The sequence below is a fragment of the Vombatus ursinus genome, unplaced genomic scaffold (genome assembly GCF_900497805.2).
Source record: "Vombatus ursinus unplaced genomic scaffold, bare-nosed wombat genome assembly UNPS02014791.1, whole genome shotgun sequence".
NCBI classification, from domain to species: Eukaryota; Metazoa; Chordata; class Mammalia; order Diprotodontia; family Vombatidae; genus Vombatus; species Vombatus ursinus.
Genome location: NW_020954569.1, coordinates 59,123,832 through 59,146,427, shown reverse-complemented (window position 1 = coordinate 59,146,427; position 22,596 = coordinate 59,123,832). Strand labels below are relative to the sequence as shown.

Here is a 22,596-nt window from a genome sequence, read left to right as displayed (position 1 = left end):
AGCTTGTTTAATATGAGAATAGCAGAGAAAGAAATGTCCTCCCTCCAAATCTCAGATTGTATTGATCCCACCCTAGGGATTGGGAAATTGAGGCATAGCTCCCATCATTCCCTAGCTCTCTTGCTCTTCATTTCTTTTGTACCCATCTTTTCAAGCCTAACCTCAACGTTAGCTTTTTTCATAGAACCTTCTCTCGTGCCACTATTTGTCACTCTGCTTCCTTGAAGAAAAGTATGGTATTTTGTGATGCCCTGGTGCCCTTATATTAGAATTAATATGTGAAGGATCTATGATTTCCTCAGTGTTGCTAACTCCAGGTTTGGGAACTACCTCTACCAAGACAAGTCACACTTAATATATAACTCAGTAGGTAAGGCTAGGGACACGTTGAGGATAGCTGATTTGTCCAGGAACATCTAGCTAGTAAACATCAATATGTATTTAAACCCAGATATTCCTCACCAGCACCATATCCACCACTTCCTACTAACACTATTTGTCACAGTATTATAATAACATTGCATATTATAGCTATGCAGATTAGAATCTTGACCCCCTACTAGACTTCAAAGTTTATGGGCAAAGAGACTTTAATTTTATCTGAATTTATTATCTCCCACAGAGTCTACCCAGTGGTCTGTACATAGTAATTGCTCAACAACAGTTGTTGTTAGAATCATAAACCAAACTAAATAAATTATAGATATATGATTAAGAACTTTATTGTCCTTCTCCATATCACCATTACTCATTTTTGTCCACCCTATTGGCTCTGTACATTCTTTTGCTTTTATATACCATAATCAATGTGGTTACTGATGTCTCTATGATTATAGGGTTTAGCAAGGGAAGAATTTGAAATATCTTCTAGTTGAATTTCTCTATTTTACATCTGAGAAAAATGAGGCTAAGAGATATGATATGACTTGTCTCAAGTTATAGAGTTAAGCTTATGTATTATTTCATAGATCTCCTTTTTTCCAAATTTCTTCATAAGTTGTATATATTGATAATCAGTCTTATAACTTTATACTCAGGAATTCTAACTGTTCTTGCCTCCAATTCATCCTCTTTCCAACTGATCTTTCTAAACTCCCTATTATGCTGCTAATTCAAGCATTGATTGACAGCACTCTCTCATCCTCCTCTCCCCTCTGATTTGAGGGTTGGAGAGCAGAGTGTCAAACTCCATCCAATGCCTTCCTTTATAAAGGACAGGAAATGAATTTCAGTTCACCCCACTTTGCATCTGCAGCTCTACCTGGTTTCAACTCCACTAAGGATATATCTTCATTCCAGGTACCCTTTGGTGTCCTTCCCCCTACTTTCTCCCTGGTCAGCTTTTTTGCCTCCTTTGGTGGGTTGTCTCTACCTTTATATTGTAAGCTCCTGGAGGACAGGGATTAGCTTTCCTTTTATTAATTATTCCCCAGTGCTTAGCACAGTTCCTGGTACATTATAAGTGTTTAAAAAATGTTTACCAGTTTTATTGGATTGGATACTACTGCCCAAGTATTTTCTTTCTACTGTATCATTCTAGTCAAAAATATTATAGATTTTCCACAATGCCTACTTCACAAAATGTCATCTCCTGATGTTTGCCTTTGTAGGATCATAAATTTAGAGTTTCAAGGGACCTTACAGATAATCTTATCTGACCACTTTATTTACAGATGAACAAACTGAGGTCCAGGAAGTTTAAATGATTGACTCTAGAGATGAAACAGGGCGTAAATAACCTAAGCAGGATGCCATCCTGAGTTATTGCCTATAAACACAGCATCCTTTCTCCTACACCCCAATCTAGTTCCAAACTATTTAAAGACTTCCACATTCTCCATGTTTCATTCATCTTAGACTACTCTTCCTCTTCCATTCTCATACCACTCTGGGGCTTTGTTTATGCCACTCACCACCCCCCAAATGAGTCACTCTTCTTATGTTCTGTGTTCAACTCAGGTACCCTCTCCTCATTTACATATTACTGGATTTCTTCCTTCAAACTTTTTATCCCCACAGCTGAAAGTCGTCTTTCTCTACTTAATTGCTAATGACATTCTTCATTGTCCTGCCCTTTAATTTGTCTCAAACTCCCTTTTGTTGTAGATGGGTACATTCATGTCTTTATGCTATGATGTAAAAATCTTTTTTAGAGCAGTGCCTGGATAATCTCTACCTTTGTATACTGAATATATTTAAAAAGTAGGTGTTAAACAAATTTTAGTTTAACTTAATTGAACTGATATTGAGGAGACTCACTAAATATTAGACACTGAGACTATTTCAAAATGGTCTAAATTCAAATGAAGCTGATATAACTATACTGAATACATAAGTCATTTTAATATAGTTTTAAAAAACCGTGTTAAGGTATAGTCCCAATAACTGAACTATTAAGGAAAATAATATTATTGTTTATACATATTACTTTTATATTCTATAGCCAGATTGCCATATTCACCCTCTTAGTGTGTAATTCCATGCATTCAAGCAAATTATAGCAGTTGCTTATTTTCCTCAAAATATAAGTACAATTGACAAAATGTTACCAATTATAACATGAATAAATTATCAATTTTCAGAAAATTATACTTTAAAATATCAAAATATATTATGCCAGAAACAACATGTAAAGTGTTCCTGATACCATCTTGTTCAAAATATTTATTTTACTTAGCAAACCTTATTTTTTTTCTTATAAGGAATAAGAATATTGAAAGTTGCCCAGTCTTCATCTAAATTTGAATTCGTAGAATTACAGTTCCTTGAGTTAAAAAAAAAAAAACACCTTAGAAATCCTCTAGCCTAATTTATTACTAAAACATTAATCCTGGCTGCTTCATCCCCACCAGTGATCATCTAGGCTCTGATTCCAGAACTCCAGTGACAGAGAAATTACTATCTATCAAGAGAACCCATTTCATCTTTGGGCAGCTCTAATTGTTGGGAAGCTTTTAATAGAGTCTAAACTTGTGATATTTTATTATGTAATCTATTAATCAATCAATAATTTTTTGTCCCTACTAAATATAAGGCATTGTGCTTAGTGCTATGATAGGTACAGAAAAAAAAGGAATTTCTAATCTAAGAATGCAAATCATCATGACAAGTGAAAAATGATTGGCACAAGCAGTAAATGCCATAGGAATTTAAATTGGCATGATCAGACCTGTACTCTGTGAACATTGATCTGGTAGCAGTCCATGAATCAGAGAAGGAAATGGAGGCAAGCAAATCACTTATACAGCAGAGTGCCATGGATTTGGAATCAGAGAATCTAGGTTAGCATCTGTATCACTACCAAATGTATGTATTACAGTTTAAGAGGGCTTCACATTATATATCATAAGCACATACACATAAATGGAGTGTTTAGTAGAAACAACATTAACTCTCAAGTCAGAGGTCATAGACTAAAATTCTGCCCCAGATGACAACAACTTGTGTATTTGTATTCCCAGTGCCTGTTATAGTGGCTGGCACAAAAGAGGTGTTTAATAAATGCTTGTTGATTGATGACAGTAAAAAACAACAACAATAACAACAGCAACAACCACAACAACAGCAACAACTTGTGTGGTTTGACTTGAAGGAAGGGGCATGGAACAAAATGAGCATTTATATAACACCTAGTATATGCTAGGTACCATACAAATGCTTTTGCATTTGATCCTGTTAAAAGAAGATCCCAGGCCCAAAAAGAAACACCAAATGAAACAAAGTCCCATCACAGATTACTGAAATGTTGTATACAGTAATAGTAATATTGTTTTAAGAAGAACTTTGAGTGAATAAATGATTTTGACTATTATAAATACCCAAACAGACTACGAAGGAGTTGTAGGAAGGAAGGAAGACACTGTCTGAATTCAGAGAAAGAATAAAAAGATAAATACATAGTATGATAGATAACTGATAAGTATGTATAGAATGATTTTACATATATATGTGTGTGTATATACATATATGCATATGCATATATATAAATACATATGCATAAATACATAAAACATATTTATGTCTAATGGTAACCATCTCTAGGGCAAGTTGGGGGGTAGAAAAAAATAAATTTACATGATGACTTTATTATATATTTAGAAGGAATAGCAAATTGTACATAATAGATTTTCAAGTTCATATGTAATCATCTTTTTTGCTGTGTTATGTTATGTAAATCCTATTTTTATTCCATAAATTAAAAATTAAATAAATAAATAAATTTAAAGACTCCAGAAGAAAATAAAGAAGTTTGTGGGAACACCAAAAAAGGCCAATTAAACTGAAACAATATTTTTTAGAGTTAGTACATTGCAGATGAAAAGGGAAAATATATATTTATATATATATCTCACTACCTTTTGATTGTTAAATTCAGAATAAAAAATAGTAATAAAATTGAAATCAGTTCATGAGACTTATCAAATAGAAGGTGACCCATGACAGAAGAAATGTTAAATCCCTGATTTTAAATAACCCCAGTCTATTTTCTCAATCTAGAAATGCAGAAATTATAACATTTTTTAAAATATTGCTGTATGTTATCATTGGGTAAATAATGGAAACAAAGAACCACAGGCCAGGACTTTCAATCAGGCAAATCCTAGCTCTGATCCTAAAGTTTTGGTTGCAACATTCTTTTCAATTTGATGTTGTAGGCATACATAATTTGTCTTCTGGATGAGCAATCGAGTATGCCTGGCTTATGCTTGCCATTAAATATTTTCCTCCTTTGGTACCTTTACATACAAACTGGGGGAAATATTGTTGACCCATATCCCAACTGCAACATAATTTAATAACTGAGCAGAGATCAGAATGCATTTGCCAGAAAGAACTATTATTATGACCATTTTTTTAAAATTATGCAAGTCATTCAGTTACTTAAGGCTCAGCTGTATACCAGAATCTGCCACACTTTAAACCTGTGTGGATATTCTTAACCAATGCTCACAATGATATTGGAGCCTGTCAGATTGAGAATAAGAGACAGAAAACAGGATAGATGCTGCAAGACAACTCTTGTGCTTTACCACCAAAATGGAAAGTTCAAGATAGATAATGGCATAACAGATGGCAGACCTGCAATCCAGAGAAGTAGTGTGTTTTTTTCAAGGTTATAAAGAATCTAATGACATAACTAGAAATATAAACCAGGAAATTCCAAATCCTCAGAGCTACCACCATCCATCCCCTTATTGAGATCTCAGACTTCAAAGATCTTACTAGAGCATGCTGTTCATGAGACAAAGGCTATAGTATTCATCCTAAGACAGGCTAGTTAACTTTACCCAGAACAAGATAGATTTCAGAATACATCTTGAAATTCCTCCAGCTATCTCATGAATATGTGTCCTTGTCATGCATACAGACTAGGCCTAAACACAATGAATGGCTTGATTCAGAATATTCTGACAATTAGAAATGCTCCTAAACATTCAGACCCTAAAGGGAACAACCAGTAGCACTATCACCAAATTATTCAAATCATCAATTATTTATTGATAATGTGTTATGTGACCATTGCTTTTCTAATCTCTTTGGCTGATACAAGTCTGCCAAAGACATAGTTCTTACCCTCAAGGAGATTACAATTTGCTTATGAAGATAATACAGAAAACAACAGAAGGATAATACAAGCTCTTGTGTAATCAAGAGATGTATCTGCTAGAAGGAATAGAAGAAAGAGAATCTCTGACTTATGCATGTTTGGTTCAGCTACTTACTTGATGAGGTGTGTACTTGGGCAAAAGACAGCTTCTCTTTGAGACTCAGTTTTGTTTTGTTTTTTTTTTTCTTTATGAGGCAATGGGGGTTAAGTGACTTGCCCAGGGTCACACAGTAAGTGTTAAGTGTCTGAGGTCAGATTTGAACTCAGGTCCTCCTGATTCCAAGACCTGAGCTCTATCCGTTATGCCACCTAACTGCCCCAAGACTCAGTTTTTCATCTGCATAGAGACTATCTTAATTACTTGCCCCACCTCCCTAATAAGACTATTGTAAGAATCCAATGATAACACATGTAAAAATAATTTGTAAACTTCAAAGCACTGCATAAAGATATTAAGTGCTAAATTATATAGTACAGGCAATAAGTAAAATAGAAATCCATAGTAAAATTATGTTCAGAAGATAATTTTATAGCTGAAATGGTCATTACAGCTAGATCATTTTTGTACATAGACCAAGAAGGCAGAAGTGAATAAGCAGTTATATAGCATCGACTATGTGCCAGGCACTGTGCTAAACACTTTAGAAATATTACCTCATCCCAAAGGCATGGGTTCAAGTCTTGCTTCTGGCACATATTGTTTTTTTTTATTCTTGACAAGTTACTTAAGCTTTAATGACCCCAGACAATTGTCTAAGTCTAAAAGTATAAGAAGTGATGTCTATAAACTTTGGCAGATGACTGTTAACATATAAATCTGAACATAATGATAACAACAAAATGGAATCTACTAAAAGCTTAAGGAACCATCATATAGTTTGGAAACTCTTTTGGCTATGCTCCACGCCTAAAGACTTTGAAAACACAAAGTCTGAATATTTTGTTAAATTGTCTTTTTGACTTAGGGCTTCCATCCATGTATAGGAGAAGGAAATAGCCATTTGATGCTATCATCACTCTCCCAAATATTTATTGAGATCTCCTTCTATATTTGATATTGTACTGTTTGCTCCATGCTGGTCAAATCACATTGCAATTTATGTGCATAGATAAACAATAGTGACCCAGTTCAGACACCTGCATTTGATGTGCAGCTCTAGGTTTAGCAAAAAGAAATGTCAATTGATTCAATTCATTTTAATTCAGTTCTATTCAACAAACATTTATAAAGTGTCTACTATAAGGGCAACACTTTAGAAATGCTAATTTCTTGTCCTAAAGCAACCTCAGTAACTCTGTGCCTCAGTACTTTCACCTCTAAAGTGAGAAAAGTCACACTAGACATTTCATTAAAGATGAACAGTGAATAAGGCTAATGTTAAAGAACTAGGAGATCTGCAAAACACACCAGAAATTCTTCATAATTGGACTCCAATTTTTTAAAAAGCCTTTCCCTTTGAAAACTGAACTGTAGCCATCAGTCCATGAGCCAGGATATTGCTGGCTAAAACTCCATTTCATTGCATCTTGGCAGTGAGGATATGCCTGAAAGTAGCTCACTGCCAGTGGCATTGATAACTGTGACTGTGCAGAAAAAAAAAAGTGAGAGAGAGAGCGAGAGAGAGAAGCTCTGATGAAAGAGAGACATAGAGGAAAAAGGAGCCTGCTTGCTGGAGAGAGAGTGAAGGATCCGAAAGGAGGGGTTGTGAAAGGGAGATTTTTATTGGAAGCAGTTAAAGTGGTTGCTATGAGACCTGTTCCAGCAAACAGAGGCACAGCAGCCAGCCTGAAGCTGATTGTTCTTATCTCTTTTACGAAATCTTTCTTTTTACATGGTTTTTGAGTTGTGTAATATCCTAGTAAGCACCTGACAGTGCTGTGCGTGTGTGTGTGTGTGTTTTTTTTTTTTTTCCCTGTCTTGCTCTTTCTCTTTTTCCTTCTCCTATACTTCTTCTTCAGTCCTTGCTGTAAGATGGAGACAGAGAATGAGACCATCTGCTCCTCAGGCAGCTCCTCAGGAGGGTCCAAAGAGTACAAGGTGGTGATGTTGGGAGCAGGGGGAGTTGGTAAAAGCGGTAAGTTTTTAATACCAAATGTTGGATATAGAGGAAAAGGGAAGTAGTTAACTTTAGAAAGGCAGAGAAATGATGCTGCTATTGCTGAGGGATTATTGCTTCAGCTATACTTAACTGATATCTATTAGAAACATTTAAATGAGTTATAATTGCTAATTGGATGCTGATGAGTCAGCTGAATCTAGTTGCATATAGCAATGCTACGTAAGATTCTAAGCAATATTTTCCCCTTCATAATTCATATGTTTATAATTCAGAATTATTATTTACAATCACATTTTCTTTGTTAAATGGTCACAGTGTTTTAGGTGGTACAAGTTACAGAATTGGTTCCTATCTTTAATGTACTCATTTACACATTGTTAGAGAAGTAGCATAATTTTGTAAAAAGATGACACAACTTAGTATCAGAAGAATCGGAATCAAGGCCTAGACAGGACTATTGGCAAGTCACTTTTAAACTTTCAAAGTGTTGGTTTCCTTGTGTGTAAAATAAGGATAATAAAACACACTATCTATCTCACAGAGTTATTGTAAGGCAAGTGTTAGATATATAGGATATATTAATATATCCTATAAATCACACACCCTAAAGCTAAGTTTCTTTGTATGTAAAATGGGTATGACTTGTGCTACCTAGCTCACAGCTTTGTAAGAAAAATACTATGTAAATATGATCTATTGATTGAATATCGTAAGTGTGGAAAAAATTACTTAAACACTGTTAAGTCTTGGTTTTCTCATCTGTAGAATGGAAATAATAAGCTTACATTACCTACTTCATGGAGTTGTTGTCAGGAAAATATTTTGTAGGTTTCGAACGACTGTTTAATTATATTATACATACAAGTTGGTGCTGTGGTAGAATCCTAGGCATGGAATCAGGAAGACCTGAATTCAAATCTTTCCATAGACACTTATTAGCCAGGTGACCCTGGTCAAGTCACTTAGTCTCTCTCAATCCCTCTCAACCTGTTTCCATATCTGCAAAAACAGAATACTAATGCTATGATAACAACTACCTAAGAACATTGTTGTGAGGATCAAATGATATGACATAAGAAAAGTGTTTTGCAAACATTAAAGTGCTGGATAGGGACAGGGCCTCGACCTGTAATCTCATTGGTATTTTGTTCTGTTGTTCAGTCATTTTTAGTAGTGTCTGATTCTTCATGACCCCATTTGGGGGTTTTCTTGGCAGAGATACTGGAATGGTTTGCCATTTCCTTCTCCAGCTCATTTTACAGATGAGAAAACTGAGGCAAACAAGGTTAAGTGCCTTGCCTGAGGCACATAGCCAGTAAGTATCTAAGGCCAGGTTTGAACTCAGTCTTCCTGACTTCAGGTCTGACACTCTATCTACTGTGCCAACGAACTTCTAGACAAGGAAACAGACTCCTTACCAAAACAGGCACCAACCTTTTCTCCTGAACATACTCTCACAGAGTTGCCTAGGCTCTAAGAGGTTAATGACTTGTCTAGGATCATAAAGCCAGTATATGTCAGAGGTAGGACCTGATCCCAAGTCTTTGATTCTCTGGGTCAGACTCTCTTTTCACTAAAAAATACTCCAAGTATGTTCTAAGTGTTAGTTGTTATTGTTACTGCTGCTGCTGCTGATCTTGTCATTGTTTTGTTTTGAAGTCCTCTAATAGACTACAAATTCATTGAAATCAGGTATTATTTATTAAATAATAAATATTCCTGGCACCTGGATCCTATCTTGCACAGAATATACACCAAGTAAGTGTTTTCTGAAGTACTGCTGAATGTTTGGACAAGTGACAGAACTATTCAATGAGCACATAAATATACAAGAATCAAGAAGGTTGACAGGCTTAACTCAATGTACAAATTGTTTAATATTCCCTTTCCTTTGTTAGGGAAGGAGGTGTGCCTGGTCTGGGTTTTGAAGGATAGGAAGAAAGTTTATTTTGGATGTGAAGTTAGAGGTGGCTATCAAGGTAAAAGAGATAAACTGACCTACTTAACCAAACTTTGACAGAATAAAGGTAAACAAAAAGCTGTAAGAATAGGGCATAACAAAGAAGCTAATGTGTGTGGGAGAGATCTGTTTGATTAGAATTACAATAAATCAAAGTGAGTAGCTTTATTTGTATATAGAAAGGCAAAAGACATTAGGAATGGAGTTTTTGGAAGGCATTAATAAGGCCAAAATGGGGATGAGAGAGATGTGTAAGGCAGCAGCATCTGAAGCTGATTGGATTGAAAAGGCCTCAAGGCAAGGATGTCACTGAAAGGGACATAATGATTTCCAGTCACATGCTTAAGATCCACAATAGTGCTCTAATCCTTGAAGTGTTACAAAAAATGGAGTAGGAACCAAAGTTATTGTGGAGAGAAAAGCTATAGGCCTTGCAACAACTTCACCTTCTGGTTAAAAAAATAAAATAAAATGAAGTTAATTCTGAGTGTGAGAAACCAAGGCACTAAAAATGACTCCCAAGGAATACAAAAGGGGAGAAAGAAGAAAAACATTCAAATTGAGGTGGTAGCAAGGTGTCAGCACAAGAAGCAAAATTGAATGGAGAAGTGAAGTTAGGAAAAGGAAAACATGGTTCTGGAAGTGCTCTGCCATCAAAGTAGTTGTCAAAGCAAGAAAAAATAAATCATCTTACACAAGAAGAAAAATGAGGAGAGAAAAGTTTTATAATTTTAAAATGGCCAGGCATTTTAAGGAGCATTTCTAAGTGGTCCATATCAGTGTCACTACTGAATTGTTTATATGTAGATGTCTATGCATATATACACGCATAGACACCCATATACAAGCAAATATGTATGCCATGTATACACATGCATACACTGCATATATATATAATCTCTATGTGTATGTGTGTGTATATATAAATATATACATGTGTGAATATGTATGTGTTTGTGTGTGTATATATGTATATATATGTGTATATTATATATATAAAATGAAAGTGATAGAGGAGTGAGGAATGTGAGAAATGCTGAAAAGTATCAGATATTGGTGAGAAGAGGAGATAAAGAAGGGGAAGAGAGGACAAAAAAGAAGAGAAGGGGAACAGAGTGAAGGGGAAAGGACAGGACAGGACAGGAGGTGATGGAGAGTAAGATGGAGAATACCATTTTGTAGACTAGGTAAAACAGATGCCTGCAGCAATCGCATATTTACTCACATATTAATTAACTCAGCTTGTTTTCTATTTCCTTGTGAATCTTTGGGAACTGGGAAGATGAACAGATATGGAGATGGGATAATTAGGTTAAAACCTGACCTATTCTTTAGTGACAGCCATGAAGCCAGAGGAAGATAAAAGTTTGGAAGAAAGTATCTTTCGAAAGAGATATTCTTGTGTTAGAGATAATAAATGTCCCCTCCCCCCCACACACACACCTATGTCAATCCTCAATATTAAATACTTTGATTAGCCATTGTCACAAATTTCCAGAGAAAATTTTGAGGCAGTCAGTGGCTTGGCTGAAACAGCCTCATCTTTGTTCTGCATGAAAAAAAATTGCATGGGCCATAATTAAATCTTCAGGAAATTACTTTTCCAAATGTGATAAAGTCAAATATGAGCTTCCAGCCAGCATCATCAACCTGATCAGGAAAAGGAAAGAGAAGGCCAATTAGTCCAACTAGTAATTATATAAGCCAGGATTATTACTTATCCAGAAGGTAAACTATATATTCCCCCAATAACAAATTTGAAAGAATGATGTAGCCAAATGTTTAGAATCATAGTTTGGATTTGCCTGACTAAAATTCCTGGACTATTGTTCTTTGTTCTAATTATTTATTCAATGATAAGACACATTGATATTCAGGAACAAGTAGCATATAACTTCTGCATTTTTATGGTCCTGGAAGTAGATTGGTTGAGATTATTTAAAATCAGAGCCTATAGGCTTATGCCACTTCTTCTTCTCATATGTCACCTTTTAGCAATTCACATGAATTGATTTCAATTCCATAATTTATTCTCCATTTAATAACCAAAGAGCTACAGGTTTTGTTTTTGTTTTTGTTTTTACCTTTTCATCCCTAATGTACTAACTCCAAAATACATATTTGAGTTAATTGACCTCTTTCCAAGGCCTCTCTTCAAATCACAAAACCACTCTTGTAATAATTTCATGTGCTAAAGGAGGATTGCAGGATTCTTAAGCTCAACAATAAAGGCCTAATTAACTTTTTTTTTTCCCTAACACAGGACTCCATGACAGAAATGAATTTTGAAGGGGTCCTATAAATTTGATACTTAAGTACAATAGAATAATGAAATTTCCTCAGAGATACCCTGAAATTACTGCTTAATCTTAATAACATAAAATATTTAGGTAAATTTATGGTAGGAAAACTCATTAAATACTTGGGAAAAGTTACTTCCCCTCTCATACTCTTGATATCGAAATTTATTAAATGAAAGGCTTAGACTAAATAATATCTAATGTCCCTTTCAACTTTGAATTTTATGATTAATTAGTCAAAAATTATTTATTGAGTACTTTCTGTTGACTCAGCCCTTTCCTAAGTACTATAGGAGACACAAGAGAAATATAAGGCATGGGTTAAATTCCTTGCCTGCAAAGTCATGATGACCAATTGTGGGGAAGTTCTGTTTATTTGATGTGCATCCTTCACTTTCCAACCATGACATCAAGGACTCCTGCACTTTTCTGAAACCTTTACATCTCCTAATGTTCTGAGTAGGGAAGGAAACTTGGGACTAATGAGTCATATGGCTTGAACTCGTGTAGTATTTTTAAAGTTTTTGTGTATTGTGTTAATTTTCCTTCCTTGCTTGTGCCGCCCCCCCATGAGTATGTGTATGTGTGTATATGTATGTATATATACATGAGTGTCTATCTACACATGTACATTATACCCATTTGATAATGTCTTTTATGTATATATCTACATATATACGTGTATACATATGTATACACAAAGGGAAACTTAACAAAATCATCATCAACAGTACCTTTTTCAAAGGATTGTTGCAAGGATCAAAAGAATTAACATATGCAAAATGCTTTAAAAACTTATGGTGCCATTCAAATGCTAGCTAACAATAGATATTTATTAGCTTCACCTTTGACTTGCTTCAATTCTGCTTTCTGTCTAAAGCAATGTATATATATTCAAGTATCTACCTTCCTTTTGTAGACATAGTATTTGCTGAATGGAGAATATAAAGAACATTTTGAGTGAAATATTGAAAGGCAAAAAAAAAAGAGCTTAAGAAGAGACACAAACAATGCTGAGGGAATCTGAGGAAAACCATTCACTCAGAAAGAAGAGTTTGAGGAAAGAGACATTAAATTCTTAGAGTACAGAAGTAATGGTAGGACCCAAGAGGTAAAAGTATTGGTTTCTTGTAAATGTGGCAGCAAGGTGCTATTTCCTAGCAGCTAATTTTCATTTGACTGTTTGGGACATGGAAATATATTCAAAGTACTGTTTTCAGGACTAAGAGACTATCATTAATTAATTGTGTCATATCTAATGTAAATGCAGAGGTTGGGTTCTCAACCTAAGATAAAAATGGGTCACAAAACATGCGATTCCCTGATTTGAGGCTGAGAATCCACTTGATAAGAATCCTTTTTTTTAATTATTTATTTTTAGTTTTCAACATTCACTTCCATAAGATTTTGAGTTCCAAATTTTCTCCCCATTTCTCCCCTCCCCTCACCCCAAGATGGCATACATTCTGAATATGCTTCCCCTAATCTGCCTTCCCTTCTATCACCTACCCCCTCCTTCTCTTATCCCCTTCCCCTTCTATTTTCCTATAAAGCAAGATATATTTCTATACCCCATTGCCTGTATATCTTATTTCCCAGTTGCAGGTAAAAACAATTTTTATCATTTGTTTTTAAAATTTTGGGTTCCAAATTCTCTTTCTTCATCCCTGAGTACCCACCCTCATTGAAAAGCAAGCAACTCCATGCAGATTATACTTGTATGGTTACACAAAACACTTCCATAGTAGTCATGTTGTGAAAAACTAAGTATATTTCCCTTCATCCTATCCCATCCCCCATTTATTCTATTCTCTCCTTTGATATTGTCCCTCCTCAGAAGTGTTTGTTTCTGATTAGGCCCTTCCCCAATATGCCCTGCCTTCTATCATCCCCCTGCTCTCTTATCCCCTTTCTCCCTTATTTTCCTGTAGGGTAAGATAGATTTCCATAACTAATTGACTGAAGGATTATACTCAGTTTTGCTGGGTAGGTGATTCTTGGTTTTAATCCTAGCTCCTTTGACCTCTGGAATATCATATTCCTACCCCTCCTGTCCCTTAATGTAGAAACTGCTAAACCTTGTGTTTTCCTGATTATGTTTCCACAATACTTAAGTTGTTTCTTTCTGGATGCTTGCAATATTTTCTCTTTGACCTGGGAACTCTGGAATTTGGCTATAATATTCCTAGGAGTTTTCCTTTGGGGATCTCTTTCAGGAGGAGATCAGAGGATTCTTTCAATTTCTATTCTACCCTCTACCCTACATTAAATTCTTAGAGTACAGAAGTAATGGTTGGACCCAAGAGGTAAAAGTATTGGTTTCTTGTAAATGTGGCAGCAAGGTGCTATTTCCTAGCAGCTAATTTTCATTTGACTGTTTGGGACATGGAAATATATTCAAAATACTGTCTTCCGGACTAAGAGACTATCATTAATTAATTGTTTCATATCTAATGTAAATGCAGAGGTGGGGTTCTCAACCTAATATCAGGGCAGTTTTCCTTGATAATTTCTTGAAAGATGATGTCTAGGTTTTTTTTTTTTAATCATGGCTTTCAGGTAGTCCATTAGTTTTTAAATGATCTCTCCTGAATCTATTTTCCAGGTCAATTGTTTTTCCAATGAGATATTTCACCTTGTCTTCTATTTTTTTTTTCATTCTTTCAGTTTTGTTTTAGATTCTCTTGATTTCTCACAGTCATTAGCTTCCATTTGCTCCATTCTAATTTTTAAGAAAATATTTTCTTCAGAGAGCTTTTGGACTTCCTTGTCCATTTGGCCAATTCTGCTTTTTAAGGAATTCTTCTCCTCATTGGGTTTTTGGATCTCTTTTGTCATTTGGATTAGGCTATTTTTTAAGGTGTTAATTTCTTCAGTATTTTTTTGGTCTCCTTTAGCAAGTTATTGACTTGTTTTTCAAGATTTTCTTTCATCACTTTCATTTTTCTTCCCAGTTTTTCCTTTACTTCTCTTACTTGCTTCTCAAAATCCTTTTTGAGGTCCTCCATGGCCTGGAATTGATTCATATTTTTCTTGGAGATTTTGGATGTAGGAGTTTTGACTTTGTTGTCTTCTTCTGTTTATATGTTTTGATCCTATTTGTCACCAAAGTAAGATTCTATGGTCTGACATTTTTCATGCAGTTTGCTCATGTTCCCAGCCAATTACTTGACTATTAAACTCTTTGCTAAGGTAGGGGTCTGCTTCCAATGTGGAGAATGTACTGTCCCAAGCTTCAGGGGTTTTGTGCAGCTGTTTTCAGAGATACTTCTAGGCACCTATACATTTTCAGTTCTTCCAAAGTGGTATGATCAAAGGAGAGGTGTTTACTCCTTTCTTGGCTTGTGCTCTGGTCTATGAGTGACCACAAGCTCTCTTTTCTGCCTTGGCACCATGAGAATTCACTCTCCACCACAACCACAAGCTCCACCATGCTAGTACCTCTCCTTGCCCCAGGACTGCCACCAAAGACTGTGACTCAGATCCAAGCACGGACAAAGCAAGAGAATCCTGCCTCAGCACCAGCAATCCCCCTCTGATCAGCCACTCGATCCCCCCTCCATCTGATAGCTGAGAGATCCAGAAGCAGCTGACACCCCAGGGCTGTACAAGGACTGGGGCCAGACCCAGTTACTCTCTCACCAAGGTCCATAGACCTTTACTACTGACCTTCTATGTTATCTTTGGTGTTTGTGAGTTGAGAAGTCTGGAAACCACCATAGCTTCCCCATAATTCAGTGCCCTGAGGCCTGCTCTGGGTTCGCTGAGGCCTGGTCTTTGTCTGATCAGCCCACGCTAAACTGTGCTCCTTTCCCAGCCTAGCACTACAGACCTTTCCCATCAACCATCCAAGTTGTCTTGGGCTGGAAAATTGTTTCACCCTGTCTTTTTATGTGTTCTGCTGTTCTGGAATTTGTTTAGAGCCATTTTTACAGGTATTTAGAGAGGTTTTGGGGAGAGCTCAAGCAAGTCATTGCTTTTACTCTGCCATCTTGGCTCCACCTGAGAAGAATCTTAATAGGCAGTGTGGCAAAGCAGGTAGAGAGCTAGCCTTGTTTTCAGGGAGACCTGTGTTCAAAATCAACCTCTACTGCAAAATTTCCATGTGACCCTGGAGGAATCACAACCTCTCAGAGCTGAAAGCTTTTCAAAGAGTCCATGTTGTGTAAGAGAAAATCTGCTTTATTACAAGAAATTGCTTATGTGTCTTTGCCTATAACCATGAAAATACATGTCTAGCTGCTAAAAAGAAAAATGAAAGAAGAACATTAAAACAACAACAACAACAACTTTTTTTAAAAGCTTCCAGCTCCATCAATTTGTATTTTCTCACTCAGGAATGATGCTATCAATTTTATTGAGGTTTGGGTAAGTTCAGTGACTTGCTTAAAATCAAATAGCTTACTTTTTAGTTTTATAAGTGATTTTTAAAACTTTTATACAAAAGTTATATTATACAAAATTCATATGTGGATGCTGAGTTCAAATGGCTTAGGAACAGGTTGCTACCATGTGAATCCCTACATACACATACACAAAAGACATATTTTAGTATGTGCATACCTACCTAAATACATATACACACACACATACATATATACATATGTGTGCATACATTGGGAACAATGAAAATTCACTGCAAGAATAGTTCATTCCTTTTTCTGATTCCACAGCTAGCTTCAAAGTGGTTAGAAATTTCCTTTACCAATAGGTACTGAAAAATCATTTTGGGGGAAATCATCTTCTAGTGTAGCAGAAAGTTCATTGCTTATGGAGTCAGAAGACAGGGGTTCAAGCTCTGGCTGTTTGACCTTGGGCAGAGAATTTTATCTTTTCATCCTCAAGTCAAGTAAAGTCAACAAGCATTTATTAAGCAGTTACAATGTGCCAGCCAGGGTGCTAAACTTTGGGATAACAAATACAAGCAGAAAGAAAAGTAGTCATTGGCATCAAAGGAACATACAATGTATTCTCATGGTGAAAGATAACACATAAAAGTGAGCTAAAAGGGAGAATAAAGAGGGTGGGGTGATATAATATATGATCTTATTATATATTTTCCCCCTTCACATACTTTATGGTTCAGCCAAACTCTTCTTCATTCTTTTCTTTGCATAAAATATACTATTCCCTGTCTCTGGCTTTACACAGGTTGCCCCACTCCATACCTGAAATTCATTCCCTCTTCACTTCAGACTCTTAGAATACCTATTTTTCTTCAAAGTCCAGCTCAAATCCCATAAGGCCTTTCCTGGTCCCCCTTTGTCTCTCCAAAATATTGTCTTTTATTTATTTTAAATATAATTATTGTGTATATACTTATATTACCCAATTAATCTCACCCAAGGAGAAGGTAATCTCCTTGATGGCAAGGGAATATTTGGTTTTTGTCATTCTATCCTCAATACCTAGCACAGTGCCAGGTGCTGAGTAGATACTTGAATAGTTGCTTATTAATCTATATAATATTGTAATAATATTTTCTCTAGGTGGTTTTTAATCATTGATTGTGTTGATATATGTATATATATTTATAATATTACACTTCCTTCAATTTTAAACTTCAAAAACTTGATGATTTGATCAGTATGAATGTTTTCTACAATAATGTGTATCATGACACCTCTGTAGTTTCTGAGTTCATCTATTCAATAAATAGAAATAAATTATTACACCTTAAGTTCACAAATTTAGAGAACTGGAAGAGACTTCACATTTTGGTTATATGAACTTGGACAAATGACTTAATCTCTCACAACCTCAGTTTTCTCATCTGTGAAATGGGGACAATAGTATCTGTTGCACTTATCATCAAAGGGTTGTTCTGGGAATCAAATGAGACAACGTACATAAATTGACATGTAAAGCATAAAATCATAAAGCCATACTTGGATTCCACACTCATGAGTGGCATGAGGGCAGAAAGGGCCAACTTTCCTACATTGTAATCCAGTATTTATAACTATATGTATACATATATATACATACGTATCACAAATGCATTACTGGAAAATGGCATGTAAACTTTAAAAAAATATATCATGTCCTAAATACATTAGTGTAATGCATTATATAGTATAAACCATTGATAGTTATTTTAAAAAGGAAAAAAATTGTTTTTAAAGTGAATAAAAATGTCCCTGTGTTTTGCCAATTTGTAAATGATATGGTTTATAAGTTTAGATTTTTCTTGGTAAAGTATTTTTTTCTTAATAGCATAACTCTATTTCCTAAAGTAAACCTTCAGAAAAGAAAAGAAAACAATATCTGAACAATAAAATCTCAATAGCCATGTTTACATGAGCAAAAAATGAAAAGGTGATTTGTGCACTTAACACATGATGTAGTTGCAAGAACACTTTATTCAGAATCAAAGTACCTGGACCAAATCCTGGCTCTATTGTTTGGTGCCTGGAAGACTCATCTCACTTGAGCTCCTACTCTTTAACTGTTGAATGACAGACTAAGTCTAAATGATTGCTGAGGTTCCTTCTGGCTTTAAACAGAATCATATGACCTAATCCAAGCCAACCAGGATTGATTAAACATATGTTTAAGTTATAAGACTGATTATGAAAAAAAAAAAAGCAGACAGAAAAATAACTCCTACCCTTGAAGAGCTTATATTCTATTGGGGGAGGGATTCAACATGTAAAGAGATTGATAAATATATACATTATTAAGAGGAATAGGGAAAGAACATTAACAACTACAGGGAATAGCATAGAGCACCTGATGGTGCTAGATCATGAGACAGAAGTTACAAATTCTAAGGGGCAGCTATGAAGAGGGAGTGCATTGTAGACAAAGGATACAGCCCATGTAAAAGTATGAAACTGGGAGATATAACCTGAGGTTTGGATCTCAATCAGTAAGCAATTTCAGCTAGAATATAGAATTGTGAGGGGTAAAAATGTGCAATGAGCTTTGGACAGGTAAACTAGAGTCAGATTGTGAAGATATTTAAATGCCAATCTGACGAATTCAGTTAATATAGAAAGCCTATGGGGATTGCTCAAAGGCCATTCTTTGTCCTTACTCTCAGGCTATTAGGTCTGAAATATTAGAAATTACTTCCCCAGCCCCTTCTCTTCACATTTCCCAGACACTTGTGTCCTAAATGTCAAACCACAATAAGGAGGAGATAAAAAAAGAAAGGAAACAAATTTACAATCCTTTTGCTCGTTGGTTTCATCCTTAATTGTACCCTTACTCATTAGGCCAGAGAAAGATTACTCGCTGCAATTGACTCAGCAAGAATTGGTTTAGAGGTCTGTAAGGGGCTTAGTAGAAAATGAATTCATTTTCAGATACTTGACAAGTAACAAGAAGAAATACAATTCAGAGAGGAACACATTAACTAGAAGTATTTCTAAGATTATATGTGCTATGCATTTAAATTGATATAGGTCAGGTTATTCAACGAAATGACTATATCACAGATCTCCATTTATTATTATTATTGTTATTTTGTGTTTGGGCACAGACTACTTCTCACTTAATCTGATATAGAGGAAGCACAGTACAATGGAAAGGATCATAGTATATTAGGGCTAGAAGGTGCCTTAGAATAATCTATTTCGAGGATTCTTATCATAGACAGATTTTTAGGGAATCTGTGATGGGAAAAAATGCTTCTTTGTTTCAATATATTAGATTTCATTTCTCATCTTATGTATTTTATTTTATGCATTATTCTCAGGGGGAAAAAGACCCATAGACTTCACCAGAATATAAATTGTGTCCAAGATACAAAAATTTTAAGAGCCTTTAATTAGTCCAAATCACACTCACCTCATTTTTATAGATAACTGAGACTCAAGGGAATAAAATGATTTACCTAAGGTCATGAAGTTAGTAAGCAATGGAGCTCTCACTTAAACCCAAGGTTTTCATGTATTCCCTACCTCTTTTTATACTGGACCAGGAGTCTAAAGATCTGTATTCTTAACTATGGTCTCTTGCATATTATTTAAATTACTTTGGGCAAGTCACTTTAATCTAAAATAGAACCAATAACTGTTGCATATATAACAGAGCAACAGAATTTGGGTGGTATGGGCACAAAATAAAATTAAGTATTGATACATAATTGTCAGATTCTTGCTTGCCATTAGAAGCCTACCTCACAAGCCAGCTCTTTTGCGAAGCCTTCCTTTATGGCAGACACAAGTAATCTCTCCTTCACCTGACTTGATAGCATTTTTTTTTTTTTTGCTCCTGTTATGCATTTATTTTGTTCTAATTTGTTTGCTTAAGGAGGGGAATGGGAGTGTGATTTCATTGCCATAGAGCACTCTTCTTAGGAGTTCCTTTGATGTAGATCAACAATTGTTCTCATCTTATAGTCATATTGAGTCTTCTGGGGGCACTGCTTTCTGCAAGTTCACACAGCCTATATTTGTCAGTGGCAAGCCTTAATCCCAGATTTTCCTGACTCTGAAACCAGCTTTCTATGTGCTGTATCATACCACCATTCTATTTTGTAGTAAAGTTTAGTAAATCTTGCATCTGCCACATTCATTCAATAAGTCTCTTAATGTATCTCAGCCTCATTTTCCTTATCTGTAAAATAGTGATGAGAGTATTTATAATGATGATGATGATAATGAGGATAATGATGATACCTGTAGTAATAACCTTAAAGGGAGATTTAAAGAACAATTTATTTAATATAGCTAAAGTAGTCACAAACCTTAAAACTTAGTAATCCATTTAGAGAACTTAACTAATCTTTAAGGTATGTAAATATCAGCTATTATTACTGTAGATCCCAGGAGTTTGTTTAAAAAAAAACTAGGTTCTTTTTCTAAATTAAATACTTAGTTTAATGAATTAATTTATATATATATATATATACACATATATATAATATGTATGTATACACACATATATTATATACATATTTATATGTGTATATATCCATCATATTTTACACGATGTGGCTACCTTCTTAATTTATTTCTGTCCATGACCTAGAAATAGGCCCAGTCTTAGGTATCATCAGAGACATCAGCAACTCCATAGTAAAACGTGGGAGGAGCTTCCGAAAGTCTCCTAGCCTAGGTCTTCTAACGTTAACAAAAGTTTTTCTATTAGATTTTCAGTGATATGGATTAAGAGATTCATTTATTCAAGCTCCCTATTAAATGTAAATGTCTCCTAGAAAGGGAAAAACAGGGCTTGTTGTCAGCAATAATATCTCAAAGTAAATTCTTCAATCAGATTAGCAGCAAATACCTACCAGGTCTCTGAGGGAAAGGGGAAGAAAAGAAAAATACTTGTTGGATCTGGGTTAATATCTATGACATTAGAGGGCAGAGAACTGATAAGAAAGATGATCTAGATGCCATATTTTGTAGTATGAGGGGCAGGACAACCAGCGTATGGTCTTAAGGAGGTTATACTGAAAAGAAAAAAAGAAAAAAAAATAAGGAGGAATCCTGAGGCTTCAATCCTTTCACACTTCTGCTGAGTATCAGCATTAGGCCTCACATTCCTTTCCTTTTTGCTGAGTCTTCATTATTGATTTCAATTACCATAGCCAAACTGACAGCTAGGGAGTGTCCAGCATCAATGAAATGACTAAAAGGAAACTTTCTTTGGCCTCCACAAACCCCACTCCACAAAATAAAGCAGAGGTCAGAAGGTTATTGTATAGGTGGGGAAGGAGATGTGAATTGGGTTGGGTATTGCATACCTGCCATTACATCTCCTCCTTCTCCATCTCATTCCCAAGATTCCTGGTATTGATTACCTTCAGCTATTGTCTCTGGATTAGTCACTGAAGGGGTTATAATAATGGGACTTTGTTTTGTTACTCCTCTAAACAATCTCCTCTTTTGTAACCTAATTGACCTGTAATGCTATGGTGATCCCAGGAGTACACACATAACAAACACAGCTCCTCACAGAAAAAACACTTCAGGGAAATTACCTGCCACAATAGCTACTGAGAGTGACTACTTAGATGAGCTTGAGTTTACCATCAGATATAACTGTATTTGAATGTGGGACGCAAAAAAATTTCTCCCTTTCATATCATTTTGCTTTTTTTATTATATTTTGAATAAAAATGCACCAATTTGCTTTGTTCTCTCCTGACTGCATATTTGACGACCACAATTAAGTTTTATGATTAGAGTAAAAATTGAGTCACATACATAGAGATTTTTTAAAATAAATAAATATAAATGGACCATGGCTCAGAGAGAAGTCTGAAAAGGCTGAAAGAAGAGCTTTGTGGGGCATGCAAACTTAAGGGACATCAATATGAAGATGAAACAGTTTATGAGACTGAGTGATCAGAAAGTAGAAAGATAGCAAGAGAAAGGAGAATTTCCAGTAAAAATATTTAGTAGAAAGGTTGAAGCAGAAAACAGATTTCAGGAAGCTGAGGAATATGTGAGTGGAAATGAAGTCAATTAATAGGTGAAGACTGTCTAAAAGGTAAGTGAGATATAGGGCAATAACATGAGGGAGTAGCAAGATCAAGAGAAGTTTCTTTTATCAGATGAGTGGCCCTGTATTTGCAAGTTAAGGGGAAGAATGGAAAACATTCAACCAGGAAAAGAGGGAGGAGGAGGAGGGGGAGAAAAAGGAGGAAGAGGAAGAGGAAGAGGAAGAAGAAGAAGAAGAAGAAGAAGAAGAAGAAGAAGAAGAAGAAGA

At 35.4% G+C, this 22,596-nt stretch overlaps 1 protein-coding gene across 1 annotated transcript in view; it reads left to right on the top strand.

Moving 5' to 3' along the window:
* The first annotated feature begins 7,580 nt into the window (after positions 1 to 7,580).
* Positions 7,581 to 22,596, top strand: part of RIT2 (Ras like without CAAX 2) — a 505,620-nt gene continuing 490,604 nt past the window's right edge. The window contains exon 1 of the mRNA XM_027869100.1: positions 7,581 to 7,683. Within this exon, the coding sequence (XP_027724901.1) occupies positions 7,581 to 7,683 (103 nt within the window). The remainder of the gene's footprint in view (positions 7,684 to 22,596) is intronic.